Source organism: Haemaphysalis longicornis, unplaced genomic scaffold (assembly GCF_048455015.1).
Source record: "Haemaphysalis longicornis isolate Haplotype H1 unplaced genomic scaffold, Haemaphysalis longicornis Haplotype H1 scaffold_4, whole genome shotgun sequence".
NCBI lineage: Eukaryota > Metazoa > Arthropoda > Arachnida > Ixodida > Ixodidae > Haemaphysalis > Haemaphysalis longicornis.
In genome coordinates, this window is record NW_027526361.1 from 160,989,234 (window position 1) to 161,006,486 (window position 17,253).

The 17,253-nt window shown below is 51.6% G+C and overlaps 1 protein-coding gene across 1 annotated transcript; it reads right to left on the reverse strand.

The window, feature by feature from the left end:
* Positions 1-1,252: 1,252 nt before the first annotated feature.
* On the reverse strand, positions 1,253-4,275 carry LOC144180647 (uncharacterized). Its single transcript, XM_077708954.1, is given in 3 exon segments — positions 1,253-3,105; positions 3,108-3,945; positions 4,118-4,275. Coding segments are annotated over 3 exon segments (2,844 nt in total). The 5' UTR covers positions 4,271-4,275.
* Positions 4,276-17,253: the final 12,978 nt, after the last annotated feature.

Sequence of the window (17,253 nt, forward strand, 5' to 3'; positions counted from 1 at the left end):
GCCGGGGTCACAACTTGGACTAAGTAGATATATTCGCTTACCACTTCCACTGCCTCGCCACCTATCTCAAATCGCTGTGCTTTCCCGAGGGTATTGACCATTACTTTAGTTTTCGGCATAATAATTTTCAGGCCCACGGTTCTACTCTGTCTAGTGCGATAAGCATGCTTTGCAATTCGTCCCCCAAGTTACTTAGCAAGGCAACGTCATCAGCAAATCTGAAGTTACTGAGGTTACTCCACTAACCCTCACTCTAACCTATTCCCAATCCAATGTTCCTAATACTTCTTGTTAACATGCTGTGGATAACATTGGCATAACATTGGCATAACTGTGGATAACATTGGCCTTTTCTGACGCCCTTGCTTATAGGTATTTGACTGCTTGCCTTATGGGGGATGATGGTACCTGTGGACCCATTGTATCCTCAACTATTCTTACATAACGCCTACCAAAACAATACGCCTAGCGAAAGTGTTTAGGCTGGCTGAGTATTTCTTACGACAGGTTGTAATAAACATGTCTCGGAGTAGCCGCATTAGGACAAGAGACGACAATACCTCCCTTTTTACAGCTGCTGTCACCTAGATTTCTGCCCCCATTCCTGAGGAGGTGGAATCCAAAACATTCTGACGATTACAATACACGGTAATGCTACATTTATGCGCAAAGCGCGATGCAGTCTTCTCATGGCGCATAGCTGATGCGTGTCAGGAAGTGATCGTGTTATGAGCGAACGCACGGCGCCGCACGCTACTCAGCCGTTATTTCGCAGCGCGGCAACGCCGCCGAGCATGTTGTTGTAAATCATGCTTGAAAATCCCTAGCAAATGTCACCGACGGTCGGTGACGCGGGCGACGCGCAACGAGTCTCACGAAGTGATCGTAATCTGCGTCTCGGGAAGGGACCACGAACTGCGTCTCAGGAAGGGAACTCCCCATCGTCGAGCGCACGACGGCACTCACTGCTATGGCGTGATCTCGCAGCACGTCGCCCACTATGTCTCACTCCTCCTTTCCCACTTTCACCATGCGTCGCCGCCGAGAAGCAAAAGACTCAACTCCGTGGGGCTGCCTATGTGACGTAGGCGGGATGGGGCCGGCGGAAGCGTAGAAACGCTTCAACAGAAGTCCTCGTATTAGTTGTGAGCTTGGCTGAATTTTGTGCGGCTACACGTGTAATATAGTGAATAAATTAAGAAGGAAAAGACAAAAGAGACCACTGCTCTCTATACCCATCGGCGTTTTTTTTTCATTTATTTGTTAGAGTTCGCAGCTTCCGCTTCTTTGTCTTGTTGTCTGGGTCCGACACTTCGTTGTTTAATCGCCGGCAAAAGTTCTTCAGCAGAACGTTCGTGCTGCACCACAATATATATTTCAGCACCACTTCACTTGCGTGTCCCTTTTCGCAGATGTCGAAGTCTGAAGGCTCCTCGTCGCTGAGCAGTTGCAGTGTTAGTTCCGTGGACACTTGACGTTGGTTTTGAACTTTTAGAAATCCGGCACATTTGGAAAGCTCTTCCACAACAACGTAATTATGAGCCACTGCATTCACAGCTGGCATTGCTGGGTAAACCAGCCCTCCCCTGTCAATTTCTTTGGCAAGACTGTACATGTGATTTTCGGGCGAAACTGAGACAGTCTTGTCAATTGTAAGCAGCTGTTTGCATTCGTCACATTTTAGCCTTTTTACAGCAGTGTGAACCGAGTAACCAGCGACATAGGCAATCACTGGAATGACATCCTTCAGCTTTGACAGCGCCTGCTGGGTCACAACAACGTTGAATTGTCCACTTGGCACTGTTGCCTGCGTTTGGAGCTCTTCCCAATTTTGATTTTGGTCGTTGTCAGCTGCGGACGCCGCGCTGATTTGAGGTAGTGTGCTCTGCAGGCGCAACTTGTTCTCACACTCATAGATTTGTCTTACGGGCAAATGATACTGCGAGCCGGCTAGTCGTCGGTAGCAACCAAAACGGTCTTCCAGAAGGTCTGTTTGGAACTTCCCAAGAAGCACAAATGACATCTTGAGCTCGCCAAAGCAATATGCACAAATTTCAATGAACGCCCGAGTAGTCTGAATCAGAGCGCCATGGGTCTCATCGGACAACTTACAGGCATCCGCTCTCCTTTCCTTCCACTCCTCCAGCCAGTCCAAAAAATCGTTCACTGGAGAAGGGCAGACAGGCTTTTGCAAGTCATCCCTTAGTCTCAGTCCTTTGAAAGGAGTCTTTACGTTGACAACTTTCCACCATCTTACTATTACATCAATTAAACTGGCGGTTTCTTCGTGGTGCTTCAGGTTGTGCTTAGATCCAATGACTCGAAGTGCATTCGGTCCAGACTCGCTGAATACCTGCAAAGTAAGTTTAACATTCTGTTTCTCGATGTCTGTTGGGGAAACAGCTTTCCTTGACAAAGTGTAGCCGTACCGGAGTAACTGCTCACTCTCTAAATTATATGCGTCTTTCACTGTCTTGAAATACGCATACTGCATGCGCCGCTGCCCCGCTGTGCTTGGTTCGAACTCAGGAAACCAGAAACACTGGTCATTTTGTTTTAACCAGTTGTTGCGCACACACTTTAGTAAATGCACTGGGTCGATGACAAAGAACAATGGCCTGTGGGGATCTGATGGGTGCGGAAACACGAAATCATTTGCCAGTGATTTTTTTGACACGGCTTGAGCGGCCTTGCTCACCGAGTACTTAAAAGGAACCATTGCGCTTCGATTTACGGCGTTGTTGTCGGTCAAAACACACATCACTTTGTACCCAATTTTTTCTAAGCCGCGAATGACACCTCCTAAAAAGTTGTGCAGAAATTCTCCATTAGCCTTATGAACGGGTACAATGTGTGCTACCTCCTTAAACTTGCACATGAGGCTGTGTACCATAAATACAAATGCGCTATTTGCTGCTTGTGCGTTGTTCAGCGCGATACCCGCGATCTTGCCTCCCTTATAGTCGAAAAATGGCTTTAGGTGAATTTCGTCCACCATCAAAGTCACGTAGCGTTGCTGCTCATCCAACTCGGATATTTTCTTGGCCATGTAGCGGAGGAATGTATTGTCTTGATGCTCTAGTTGGGGGTTCATTCCGAAAGACAACATATTGACCGAATGTTCCTTGGGTGAGGCATGATGATGCTCCCGTGACTGCGCATGTACTTGTGCGCGTGAGGCAATATAGTAAATAGTATGCAGCAGTACACCATGAATTCAACCGAGTAGCGCCGTCGTTCTTTTTTTGTTGACATTAACTTCACTTGCTCAGTGAGCAGTTGAATGGTCGGAGTGTTATCATCTTCTTGTGCTGTGGATATTTCGCTCAGAAGAGAAGCGACAGTCTCGAAGATGTCTCTCGTTGAGTTTTCAGAGCTTGAACTCTGGGCACTGTCGAACCCCTCGACTCCTTCCAGCAACTCGAGCAGCCGTCGTTTGCTGTCGACAGCGGACGGAACTACCATTTTGGACCCGGGCCGCTTCACTGATGCTTTTGCGACGTTTACTCTAAGAGTTAGGTCGGTTTTTACGACAACAGAGTACTTAATCCAAGGAGCCTCATGGTTACAAATGTGAGCCGAAATGCCGTGTTCATTGCATTCGATGACATGCCAAAATGTCAGCTTTTTGCCTCGAACGAAGTTTGCGACATCTTTCAAATCGCAAAGCTTATCTGCTTCGTCCTCTTTCTTGGCAGTGAGAATTGACTCGGCGAGCACTTTCTCAAGGGAAGCGGCCTCTAAGCGCAATCGCTTGCTCTCTGGATCCTCTCTTCTAGTGCGTTCTATGGACAGGTAGCTTGGGCAACCCGGGAATACCGTCGGTACTGCATCAGCTCGAAGTCGCAAACGTGAGAGCGGTGAGGTCACTGTGCGGCCGGTGGCTTGGTCAATATAGCTTGTTTCCCGAACGATGTCTTCGGCTTTGAAGTGACGCTCGCACACCTAAACAAAAGAAACATATCCTAGCATCAGTACGGCTACATCATAACAGCAACAGTACATCGAGGGCTTTGCGTGACGCGTTTAGGCGTAACGTGCTACAAACTACAAGGCTTGCCACGCAACGGTAGAAGCAAGGTGCTAAGAAAATCATAAAGCATTCAAAATTTCTTACCCTGGAGTTCACTGACACGACTAAGTTTTCACGTGGAATGGCACGTATCCACGCTTGTCTTGCTTCGTCGGCTTGAGGGAACGAGAAAACGTGCACCTTGGGGCCTGTCTTGTAATTGCCATTGCACCGTGGCACACAACACTTTCCAGGCATTTTGCCGTTGATTCTAACTCTGCATAAGCCTGTTCGGCACACATAACACGCGATCAACACCGATGTCACTCGCCGTCGCCGAATCACGCACAGAGACGAATATTCAAGCAGAAACAACAGTTTTACTGCGTGCATCCGTGCAACGGACGCTCACAGCGCGTCGAAACATGCGCGCGTCCGTGCAATGAACGCTCACAGCGCGTCGAAACATGCGCGCGTCCGTGCAACGAACGCTGACAGCGCGTCGAAACATGAACAGACAGGTCCGCCGCGCTGAGGCCCCTTACGCTGCGCCGGGGACTAACGCCACCTAGCGGGGACGTGGGCCCCTTACTTATGACGTATACGCCTCGAGATTCGCGATCGCTGCGCCGCCTGCCGCCGCTTCTCCGCAGCGTTGACGGGATTTGCGCTGCGTGGATGACAGGGGCTCTTGCAGTGTTTTGGTTCTGTTTCACTCCTTTTCGCCTTTACGCGCCTTTAAAAAAATCTCGTTATGGGACGTCTATAGGCAAAGAGTATGTTTAGGTCACTTAAAAAGCAGCTGCGTCTTCGTAGAGTACGCGAACGCCTGCAAGAGCTACCTGGGGACGCGGTTCTGCGCGCTTCGTCGCCGCTCTTTCGGGCGGCGGCGACGGCAGCAACATATCACCCATGTCACCTCCGAAACATCAGACACAAATGAATTCTACTGTCGCCTCGTTTAGACCTGATATCTCCACAGTGAGAGTTTGGTTTCGTTTTGCAGCGCGGACAACGAATGAGGCCTCGTTTCGAATATATACGTAGCAGAAAAATATCTTTCGGGGATGGGATTACCCAATCCCGGACAATAACTTATGCCTTTTATTAGAATATAAACCATGCGAAAATGTTAAGTGTATTCCAAGCATGTGCGTCGTTAAATAATAATTGTGCCCACACACGCCATGAACCACACACGCCATGAACACAGCATGAACCAAGGCAAGTTAATGAAACCAAAGAAAAATAAATGTTGTGCAAGTGCGGAATTAATAAACATAATAGCTCCAACGGGAATGAAAAAAAACAGTGCAGTTCCTGACATGCTAAAGACGTTCGTCGAAGCTTAAGCCAGGTAAGGCTCACTAGACAAACTATACGCGAAATGCACTGCTATTTCGCGAGACATCGGTGGGAGGAAGGGGAGGGGGACGCTGTGTACAAATGCGGAACGGAATGAAGCAATGAACGTTTTAGTAATCCCACAGACAAATATTGCGTTCACTTTCCTTTTGCTTTTCTGCTTCGACGAAGAGCTGATCGTACGCCGGACGAATTTTTGGAAGTATACAGGGTAGGCAGTTCAACACGCGATGAAAACTTGTGTCGTTGGAAGAGTGTGGTATGTGATAAGGCCCTCTGATTTCATTTTCTGCTTTATTCTGCAGGCTCCCTGTGCCATATGACGATATTTCGAAGAAGCATTTGGTCGCGGACGCAGATTATATTCTAAGCCCGCCTCCGCGCTGCTCGCAGAGGATATATGTAGAGGATGAATGTTTGCGGGCGCTCACCTCACGACAAGACGACTCTGTCATGTGCTGATCCCCGAGTATAATTATGCATTGTCCATCGTACGTTTGTTGAATATTCCCGAAATTAACACAGACTGGCTTGTAAATGGTGGTGATCAATATCGTAGGTATAATATTGGCAAACGTAACTGGCGTGCTGTCAGGTATGAGTGCTCCGCTGATTATGTAAGCACAAAACCGATTTAAATCGTAGTGTATAGCCGTAGCATGAATATCTGAGGAACCGGTGGTTACAGAGACCCGGCTAGTAAATTCGGGTCAGTGTAACTACAATCGGCTCCATCATACGCCGGTTCCGCGACGCTGGCCTGTGACACACACCTGGCGCTTATACAGACCGAATATACCACACTAAGATCACGCCAGAAACATTTATACTCTCGTAAACACACCCCATTGGCGAACAGAGTGACTGCTCCACATAAACATGGATTTCAAACGCCCGCAAACGGTAAATCTCAGTCGTGAACGTGCCGCAAAAACCGCGGTGCTACTGGGTAGCGGGGCGCGGACTCCCGCGGCTGCTTTCGAAACGGGCCGCTAGGGGGATTTCAGTGGCGCCCCTACAGGCCGCGCTCGAGGCGTATATTCACGGGCCCGCGGGAGCGCCCCGGCCTGGAAAGAATTTCCTCTAGGTGGCGTTGCGAGAAGCGTCTCGCGACGCGTGTTTCCGTCTCCAAAACGCTGTAACGCCAAAACTTCCGGTGACGTCACACAAAAATAAAAACAAAAAACAAATACGCCGAAGCCGTCTATTCATTAAGTAGTGATAAGGATAATTATAAAAAGTAAAAATATTGCTGCGCGTGTAAGCATTTGCATCGAAACGTTTCACGCAATAACGAAAGTGGGGCGGATGCGCCACGAGCGCCTACTAGTGGTAGAAAGCACCCGTAAAAAAAAAAAAGAAACCATGGCGTCTTCTGATGTGTGCGATTTGTCCACGAAGTTTGTGTAGGAACTGTTACGAATGTAGTGCATCATAAGGCCATAAGGCTCTAAAGTCGTCTGCGCCGTGTGTGTCTTGCCAAGTCGTCATTTGTACCTGAGGAAGTCGTGGTGGGCTGTTTTTACTCGGAGCGTCGTCACCTATCTCCTGCCGAGAACGTCCTGGCTTAATTTGTTGCTGGTGTGTTGTGTGTCTGTAGCAGTTATCAAAAAAATAATAATAATAAACAGCGGGCGAGCGCAATATCGTACAGGAGGCGATGGCGCGATGCTTGTGTTTACATTCTCGAGTGACAATGGTTGTGATGGTTGTGATCGCATTGTTTTTCAGCAGTATGCCAAGCTTTTCACATGGACCATTTCAGTGCGGTTGCTTGCCCCGAGGCCCGTCGCCGAAGCTGTAATTAGCGATGTAATTATTAAGGGTATTTACTTATTAACAGTGAGCGGTAGCGGTATGGTAAAAATGCACACAGACTGCCTTCCCTGCGAGTTGTGAGCCGGGAACGCTGTTGGGCGTTCCGCCTGGACGGAACGATATAAGCAAGGGCTTTCTCAAAATCCCCGTCACCTTATCTACGCTTGATAAAGAGCGCATCCTGCACCTGTGGTAACTATTTTTAGTCAAGTTCACGAACAAAAACACAGCCTCCGAAAAAGTTCTAGTTCTGGGTATTGTATTTCTGAAATGCAAGGGCGGAAAGTACATTGCACGATTTCTTTTTCAGCCAGCTAACAAACGGTGATATAATCGCAGGAATAATATTGGAATAATACTGCAGCATCTGAGTTGGGACCATTTTTGCAGGGGCCGTGCTCCCATTTCTCGAAATTTCTATTTCCCCAGAACGCGTATGTGTCAAAATTGGAAGGTTAGCAGCAAAAGTAGATAAAGAGAGCGTTAAAATTAAACTGCACCTGTTGACTGTCATTTGCGAACGGTTTTGTTTATTGTCCGTATGGTTCAGAGACCAGAGTCACGTCACTTTGTTGGTACAGTGTAAGGTATGGGGCATCTCATAGCACCATTCCCTAGTAGGCTGCATTGCAGGTGCTTAAAATATAAATTTTAGCCTACATCTGAGAATGTAATTCCCAAAACCTGTGTCACGGAAATCATGCAGGTGCCATTGACAAAACGTTTTTCACTCATTCTCTACAGCTCCAATGCCACTATCTACCACCAGCTCAGCTCCAATTTCTAAAATTTCAGCAACTGGCGACAGTGCCAGTGTTTCAGTAAACTACTTATGTACTTTATTGCCGCTTTCAAGTTTTCGCTACAGTTTGCGTAGGCTTTTTGTCCCATTAATTGCAATTTTTGAGGTGAAGATGTGTGCTAGCAGTCCCTTTTTCTTATATTGATTTGATCAATCGTGTGGGGACACAAACCAAAAAAAAATTGCACTTTCCAGCCACATCATTGCATAGAGGTGATTTCCTATACAAGTTGGGTCAACTTTTCAAGTGTAGTCACACGCCAGGAGCATCTTCTAGTGGTAACAAGGGCCGAGCACCAGGCTTGTACCTATTTTCTCTATAGGTGCCCAGCACCACCAAGGCACACGAATGCACATGGCGATTTCCACAGCTACGCTGCACACTCTACTCAGTAACCGCCTGTGGTAGGACATGCCGCCAGACTCTTCCTCCCTTCGGCAATGCGGTGTTGTAGAAGGCCGGGGCCCCACCAGATTGACAAAGGTCGGAAGCCCCTCGCAAGGGTAAAGGCAGCTATTCAGGCGTGAGTTATCCTTTCAAAGGTCCGCACTCGACCAGGGACACCTGTACCCATTAAAGAAACCAGTGGGTGCCCGGCGGTGCGCAGATTCGAACCCAGTACTTCCCCCATATGAGGCGAGTGCAGTACCTCTGAGCCATCGCTGATGAGGCATAGCCACATTACGTTTCTGCAGTGCACTGCAGAAAAGTTGTGTCCACGTAATCCAGGAACGCATTGACCGCCAGATTCATAGGGTTTTCTGCAGAGGGTTTTCTGACACCAGTGCTTAAGGCGGTTGCAGACTGCCTCCGTATCACGTTTAAAAGGCAAAACGAAAGTGCAGAGGCCCTATGAAAACAAGGTGAAAGTGATGCCATATCTTAATAAGCCGTCGCACAACATAAAGAAAATTATTTCATGGCGCAGTGTTCGAGTAGTGTTTTCCGCACCATGAAAGCTGTCCAGGCTGTGCACGCACATTGAAAATGCCAATACTGGGAGAGCTGGCAAAGGTCATGATGGAGGTGTGGGTCCTATACAAAAATTACACTTGTGTTCATGAGAAGCACCAACTTCACAGTCTCTGGCATGTTCTCTCACCGCGGCTTCATGGCTGTAAACAAGAGGTGTGCTTGAGAAGCAGCGGCTTTAAAGCCCGAGGGCCTCACATGAATCCATTCCAGCGTACTACATAAGTCTGCAATTCTTGCCGTAGCCTTCTAGTCAGAAGCAACAGCCCACCTCTGCAAAGGAGCAACATTAGCACCTCGAATGACTGACATCAAACCATTGCAACCTGCTGGGCAACTGGTTCCTATTCTTACTGCAGCTGTACAGCCAGAATATTCTTGAAAAGCAGCAACATGAAGCGCTAAGGTCCTGAACTATTCTGATATGCCGCATCATTTTCTATTCTTACTGCAGCTGCATAATCAGATGCAACTGTGCATGCTTGAAAATCAGTGTCACAGCACTCTGAAGCCCCTCCAACTCGTCATAGTTGCTAGAACAATAATAACTTCCAAGTGTATGGAAGAGGTGTTGAATCTAAACAAACTAAAGATTTATGGGAAGTCTCTGAAAAAATTGTCCCACTTGGTAGAATAGCGGCTCTATCGTTGCAAGGGGACGCTGGACACCTGACTGTTTGCCAATACACTTTGTAAACTCCTTTTGAAAAATTTATACTCTACAAATATCCTCCGTCGCACCCCTCTCTCACGCACGCCCAAGCATACACCTGGCGAAACCTACGGCGCATCGACAACAAATACCTTCCATCCACACCGCCGACCCCCCTCCCGAGTTACGCGGGCGAGGCTAACGCCAAGCTCGACGCCGACATCGAGGAGAGGGAGGTCCGGGCAGTCATTCAAACCATCAACTGCAAGTCGGCCCCGGGGCCGGACGGGGTGTCGAACAAAGCGCTGCGCAACCTCAGCGACGCGGCCATAACGGCGCTGACGGGCTAATTTAACAAGTGCTGGCGGGCGGGCAAGCTCCCCGCCAGCTGGAAAGAGGCCAGAACAGTACTGATCCCAAAGCCGGGCAAGACGCCGAGTATCGACAACTTGCGGCCCATCTCCCTGACGTCCTGCATCGGGAAGGTGTTGGAGCACGTCCTCCTAAACAGATGGCAAGCGTACCTGGAAGAAGAAGGTCTCTATCCCGACACGATGCTGGGTTTCCGAACCAAGCTCAGCACGCAGGACGCGATGCTGCTCATCAAACACGAAGTCCTAGACCGACCGGCCGGCTCCCTGGACAACAGAGCGGTACTCGGCCTGGATTTGAAGAACGCGTTTGACAACGTTCGCCATTCAGCCATACTTCAACAGGTCTCGCGCCTCAACATGGGGGAGCGCTCCTTCGCCTACATCCGCGATTTCCTCACTGGCCGCACCGCAACGATAGTGGCGGGAGATATGGAACTACCCAAGAAGAGTCTGGGGAGCACGGGAACGGCGCAGGGCGCCGTGATCCCGCCAACGCTGTTCAACATAGTCATGATCGGGGTTGCCCAACGACTACAGGGCATCCCGAACGTCGGGCACACCATTTACGCAGATGACATCACGCTGTGGATGTCCGGCGGCAGTGACGACGAGATCGAGGCGTCCCTGCAGAGCGCCATCGACGAAGTCGAAGACCACCTGCAGGACACGGGCCTCACGTGCTCCCCGAACAAGTCGGAGCTGCTGATTATTCCACCGAAACGAAGAGGTCAGGGAAGCAAAACAGAACCCGACATCAACCTCCGAACTCGAGACGGGACGACCATACCGCGGGTGAAGACGCTGCGCGTCTTCGGACTGCACGTCGACGCCCTCGGGCACAACGGCCTTACCGTCACCAAGCTCGAGATGAAGATCATGACGGCAATACGGCTAAACAAGAAGGTGGCAACACGGCACGGAGGGATGCGAGAGAACAACCTCCTGAAGCTGGTTCAATCATTTGCAATCAGCCATGTGGCATATGTGGCGGCCTTCCACGACTGGTCGGCGGCCGAGAGCGGCGAGGTTGACGCTCTGATACGCAAAGCATACAAGATGGCACTAGGCCTCTATACACACACCACCACGACGCGACTCTTAGAACTAGGAGTCCATAACACCTTAAGCGAGATAGCAGAAGCACAGCGCACAGCACAGCTTACTAGACTAACTCTAACCAGAACCGGCAGGTCGATCCTGCACAGAGTAGGTTGCCAGACGAGGCTGCAGGGGGAGGGAGACAGGGGACCGGTACCACCGCCGCCTCCGCGGTCGTTGCCGCGCGGGCTGCTCGGCCTCATGCAGGTCCCGCCGGTCCCCAAGCACATGGATCCGGAAACGAACCGGGAACGCCGCCTGGCCAGGGCAAAGGCCCTCATGGCCGCGCATGCGGCAGACACTAACGCCTACTACGTCGATGCGGTGGCATATCCGAACCGCCAAGGCACGTACGCTGTGGCCGTGATAGCGGCGACCTCAGGGGAGCTGTACACGGCGGGCAGCGTGCGGGCCCAGGACCCGAGGCAAGCGGAGGAGCTGGCCATAGCGCTGGCCCTAACCAACCCCAAGTGTGCGACGGTGTTGTGTGATTCGCGCAGTGCTGTCATGAACTACGCCACAAACAGAGTGTCCTCGTGCGCGTCTAGGGTGTGCGGGGCCCTACCACAACGAACAATGCCGGTGACCATCAAGTGGTGCCCGGCGCACATGGGCCCGGTGGGAACGTGTGCCAACCGCAACGAGGGGGCAGACCGAGCGGCGCGCGTGCTTACCAGACACAGCGCTGCCCCGAGCTCCCCCCCTCGTCCTGCGGAAGGCGAGGAAGAAGATGAAGAAGACTACGTCGAAGCAACTCCAATCGACACATACAAGGAGGTGCTGGCCCGGTATCAGGAGGGCAGAAGAGCCTACCCGCCGCCGCACCGGAATCTTACCCGAAGAGAGGCGGTGCTAGTGCGCCAACTACAGGTGCGCGCGATATGGACGCCTATGTTCGCCAAACACGTGTGCCCCGAATTATTCCAGACAGATAAGTGTGTGATGTGTGGTGACGGTCGCGCTACCATGCAGCACATGCTCTGGGAATGCCAGCAAACGGACTCAACCACTGCGGATCCGCTGCCGCCGCGCTTGGAGAGTGCGGTGACCAGTGCGGAATATGAACTACAGAAGATGGCTGCGCAGCTCGCGCTAGCGGCCATCTATCGCCAGCGGCCGAACTTGTCACCTCTCCACCAGGGAGGCCGGCGATAGTAGGCACCCCCCGAGGTTTCCGCAGGCCACATAAAGACGTTGTTTCTCTCTCTCTGGCGACGCCTACAAACAGATACCTATTACAACTGTACACGACTTCACCACATTGCTCCTACATTCTACCCGAAAACCTGTCAACCATGTAATACCCCACTAGACACTTTCCATCTTGTCATTGAATGCCCGCACTCTCCACCCCTCCCTCCCCGCCTGACCCCCACCCCTTCCCGTGAGCAGTGGCAGAGGTTGCTGACCAGCTCCGACCGTGAAGATCAAGCTATGCTGGTCGACCGGGCGGTGACGGCGGCGTCCTCTCGCGGCCTCCTGCACATAGGAGGCTGACCACACCCCTTTCCCCCAACCCTTTGCTCTATAATAAACGTTTGTTCATCATCTACTGTTAAACTGCACAAGCACCAAAATGTAATCATGAAACTCCAGCCATCACTATGAAGCACAATTTCAAAAGCACATTTTTATTGCTCACGAAGGTCATTCTACAAACTCTGAAGAAAATAAAGGAAAGATAAATTGCTGGGTTCATTCCTCAGAAATGCACTGCACAATTCGAAAATAACTGTAATAGCTGATGACACTTCAGACAGAATCCAACACTGCCAACAAAATAACGGCAATTTGAGGTCAGTACACCCTTAGTCGGCCCCTTTGACGCCACCTTCATTAGCAACGGGAACAACGAACCAGCAGCGTAGCAGGCATAATAAAACACTGCGTGTATGTGGATTTTTAAAATCAATTTATCAAAAACACGTGAAGTAATGCCGCGGGGCCACATACTTTCAGATTTCTGCCATGACGGGGTCCAAATCCAGCAATGTCTTTGGTCCCTTTTGCATAACTTGTAAAGAATACTACTGTAGTGTCCTATGTAGTGGCGCTGTCATCCCGTACTCCGGAAACACAGCCGCGTGTGGAAATTGCGGCGCACAAAACTGACAACTGTCTACCTCCGTAGCCCGCGGTTGAACCTGCTTCACGCGTGGCCAACTCGAGGTCACTTTCAACAGTACTGTCGAAGTTTGCGTCGCGGGCGTGGAAGACGCCCGGCCTGAGTCGCCGAAATTGTTCCCGAGGAAGAGGCTGAGAGTGTCATGAACATTCTTACTGTTCACACTGATAATTAAGCATACGGGTGTCTACTTTTATGTCGGGGTTCAAGCTGTTTCTCTGGCATCACCCCGGCGCATCATAAAATTTTCAGTGGACACTGGCTCAGCTGTATCGATAATGGGAGAACAAAGCTTTCAAAACCTATTCAGAGACCAAGTTCAGCTGAAGAAATCGCAACCAACATTACTGAATTTTCCACGTCGAAAAATTCCTGTGCGTGGACAGTTCCCTGCCCTCACTGTGCACAAATCGGAAACAGCTGTAGTGACCTTCCACATTACCCAAGGTGGAACATCACTTCTGGGTATTGATGCCGTACAAGCTTTTGGTCTCCAGATTGTGGGCACAGAATTACACTGCTTTACTATGGCCAAACATTGACACAAACCAAGTAAAACGTTGGCACAAGGCCCCAAAATGCATCCACAGCACTCAAACAAATTGTCACCGCCCACCACGAAACCACGCGAGTCTGAAGAAATAGTCTCTGGTGACGTCTGTACATCAAGATGAACTGAGACAAGCGACAGTGGAGGATAACACTCTCCGAGAAGTTGCCATCCGCAAGGCCTACACGGGGGCCTTGGGGCTCCTGAACGGCACGAAGACGTCGGCCTTGCTGTCTCTGGGGGTGCACAACACCCTGTCGGAGATTAGCGAGGCGCAACGAGCATCGCAACTGGCGCGCCTGGGCAGCACTGCCGTGGGACGCCGTATCCTGGCATGAGCGGGCCTACAGCCTCCTGACACGGGTGGCTGCGGAGGGCCCACGGCATCATCGGCTGCCGGCGGCGTTTCGGAGGCGGACGATCTGGTCCCCCTTCGGGACGAGATCGCCAGAAGTTTGATCGTGTACCCGCTCCCGAGGAACGTGGACCCGGAGAGGGACGCCTGCAGACGGGCCGCGCGCGCGCGCGCGCTAGCTCACCAGTACAGCGAGGACGACGGTGCGGTGTTTGTGGACGCGGGCAAGTGCCGTGGGCGACCGTGCACGTTCGTGGCGGTGGCCGCGCGGGCCTCCACCGGTGAACTACTGACGGCGGGCAGCGTGTGCGCCCGGTCGGCGAGCCAGGCAGAGGAGGCGGCGATCGCCTTGGCCCTGGGCCTGCCCGGTGTGCGCACGGTGCTCAGTGACTCAAAAACAGCCATCCGCAACTTTGCTCGCGGAGTGGTGTGTGGTGGCACTGCGCGGCTCCTGGAGTCCTGGCGGACGACGGGGGCTGCAGCGCAGGGGGTCACGAAGACTACGATCATCAAGTGGTTCCCGGCCCACGCGGGCCGGGAGCTGGCACCCGGACTATGCAACCGCAACGAGGAGGCGGACGCTGCGGCCCGTGGTCTCGCCACGTGCCGGGTCGCGACATCCCGTCCGCTGTCGTCATCCCTCGAGGACTGCGGTGAAACAACTGACATCGACGACGACGAAGAAGCGGAGCCCCTCACCGACTACGGCGGGGTGCTTCGTTGGCATCGGGACCAGAGGCGTGCTTTTCCGCTCCCGCACCGGGACCTGTCTCGGGCGGAGGCGGTGAAGCTCAGGCAATTACAGACAGAGACTGTTCTGACGCCGGCGCTCGCGCGGCACGTGTGTCCGGACCTCTACGAGAGTGCTCGGTGCAGTGTGTGTGAACGCGAAACTGCGACCCTGACCCATATCATGTGGGGCTGTGACTGTGCAGTGCGCGACGGTGGGGGGGATAGACAGGACCCACAGGACCCGTACCCACCGGACGTGCGCGAATGCGTGGGCTCTGCGGAGCCCCAACAACAGAGGAGGGCCATCCAGCGGCTCGAGGCGGCTCTGGCTCTGCAAAGGCGAAAGGGGGCCCCGCGCCCGCCCGTCCCTCCCGGCACTCCGCCCTCCCATGCGGGAGGTGGGGGTCGGGGGCCGACGGTGGCGGCCGGGAACGCTCCGAGTAGCTCGAGCGGACGCCGAGACCAACCGCCTCGGGTCTAAGCCCGACGCCCTAGGACTTTTGCGGCTTAGGGTGATTAGATAGAGGGGACGCGACCGAGCCCTGCGTGGCCGGGAATCGTGTCCTTTGCACGCCGGATGCCTGTATAAAGTTCCATCTCTCTCTCTCTCCGAGAAGTTTCCCGTTATGTGCAGACATTGTGGCCGCCCTGCAAGAATCGGGCACCTAAGCTGACTCCATACTATGAAGTCCGAAAGGAGTTGACAGCAGTTGATGGCATGCTCTTCCGTACTAAGCGCATCGTAGTTCCTGTCAAACTCACAGCGACTTTTGTTCAGCTGGCTCACAAATCCCACCCTCGTATCGTGAAAACCAAACAATGCCTACGACAGAAGTATGATGGCCAGGGTTAGGCAAACATGATGAAACAGCTATCCGCAGTTCCATTTGTCAGCACGCGGAAAAAAGTGCCAAGATCTCACCCACACCACTTCAGCCAATTCCTCTTCCTGACAAACCTTGAGACAAGATAGCTATTGACGTTGTTGCTCCTTTTCAGCGTGCACCTGGAGACCATAGAGTTTCTTACAATATAACTAGAGGGGAAACTGGCGCTAGTGTCAACGCGAACATGGGAGCGGCGCTTACGCTTCAATGGGAATGATGGGTAGTTTTGGAACCGGATTGCGTAGGATCAAAACGGGCTTATGGCTGCGCAAATTGTGTTTTTTGACAAAAAAGCTCTTATTGCCCGGTTCTCCGTTTACAAATTACATGGCGAACAAAAAAGTTAGTGACGAAAAACCGGTTTTGTACGAAATAAAACGGCGCGTTTAAATAAAAAGCAGACGCGGAGTCGAGAAGGTTTGTGGAGCAGGTTTGCCATTTTCCGCCAAGTACAGCATGACGCGGACTTCTTTAAAAACTACTTGTAAAAGTTTCGGCACTGGTGGTTTGTAATAGTAAGAGAGGTTTTGTGCTCATAAGAAAAAAGAAACCGATTACCTTTGGAGAAGTTATTCTTGCGTGAATTAGCGACATCCATCAAGCTGCGTTCCTATCAGCCGCCGGTGCTGCTGTTCTACGCCGTAGGAGCCGGCGTTCGCACGAAAGGTGTGGCTGTTTCAAGCGATTCGCAACCGTCGTCAGCTTTGACAATACATTGCTCTGCCGAATGAGCAGCGCCGCAACTCCTAATTACCAGACAACTTCGCCGCACAGAGCGCCGTCATTTGTGTTTTCATGCTCGCTGTGCGGCAATGCATTGATAACCCACCCAATTCGCAACTCTGGTTGTAAAACATTCCACTCAGGGTGGCGTCAGTGCACGCGGGGCATGCAGTTCAAGGAGAAACGTATTTTTGATCACTCCTCCCAACACCCCGCCTAGGCAAATGCGTTCATGCAAATCCAAAACGAAAACGAAACTGCCTGCAATCCATAATAAGTTCCACGAGCCATCAAGCGCCAATCCGAATCCACAACTACCCATCACGCCCATTAAGGCGTACGATCGCAGTGCCAGTTTCCCCTCTAGTTATATTGTAAGAAACTCTATGCCTGGAGACTACCGATTTGCCATTTCAGTAGTTGATTATTTTTAAAAATGGCCAGAAGTGGCTTTTTGCACTGACGTTACCACTCACACGGTGACGAAGTTGCTTTTAGCACTCTTCGTACGTGAGGGTTACCCTACTGAAATAGTGTCTGTTCACGGTCGACTTCACATCAAGGGAATTTGAGTCCTTCCTTGAAGACCGTGGAATCAACCACATCTTTTCTGCCGTGTACAACCCACAGGCAAGTGGTCTCGTTGAGATTTGATCATGTACTGAAGTCATACATTCAACTGGCTCTGCTGGAGCAGCGTCCAGTGAAGGAAACTGTGACTGAGTACTTGGGAGTATACAGAGCCACCCCTCGCAGCACCACCGGTCTCTCCCCGGCCGTTCTTCTA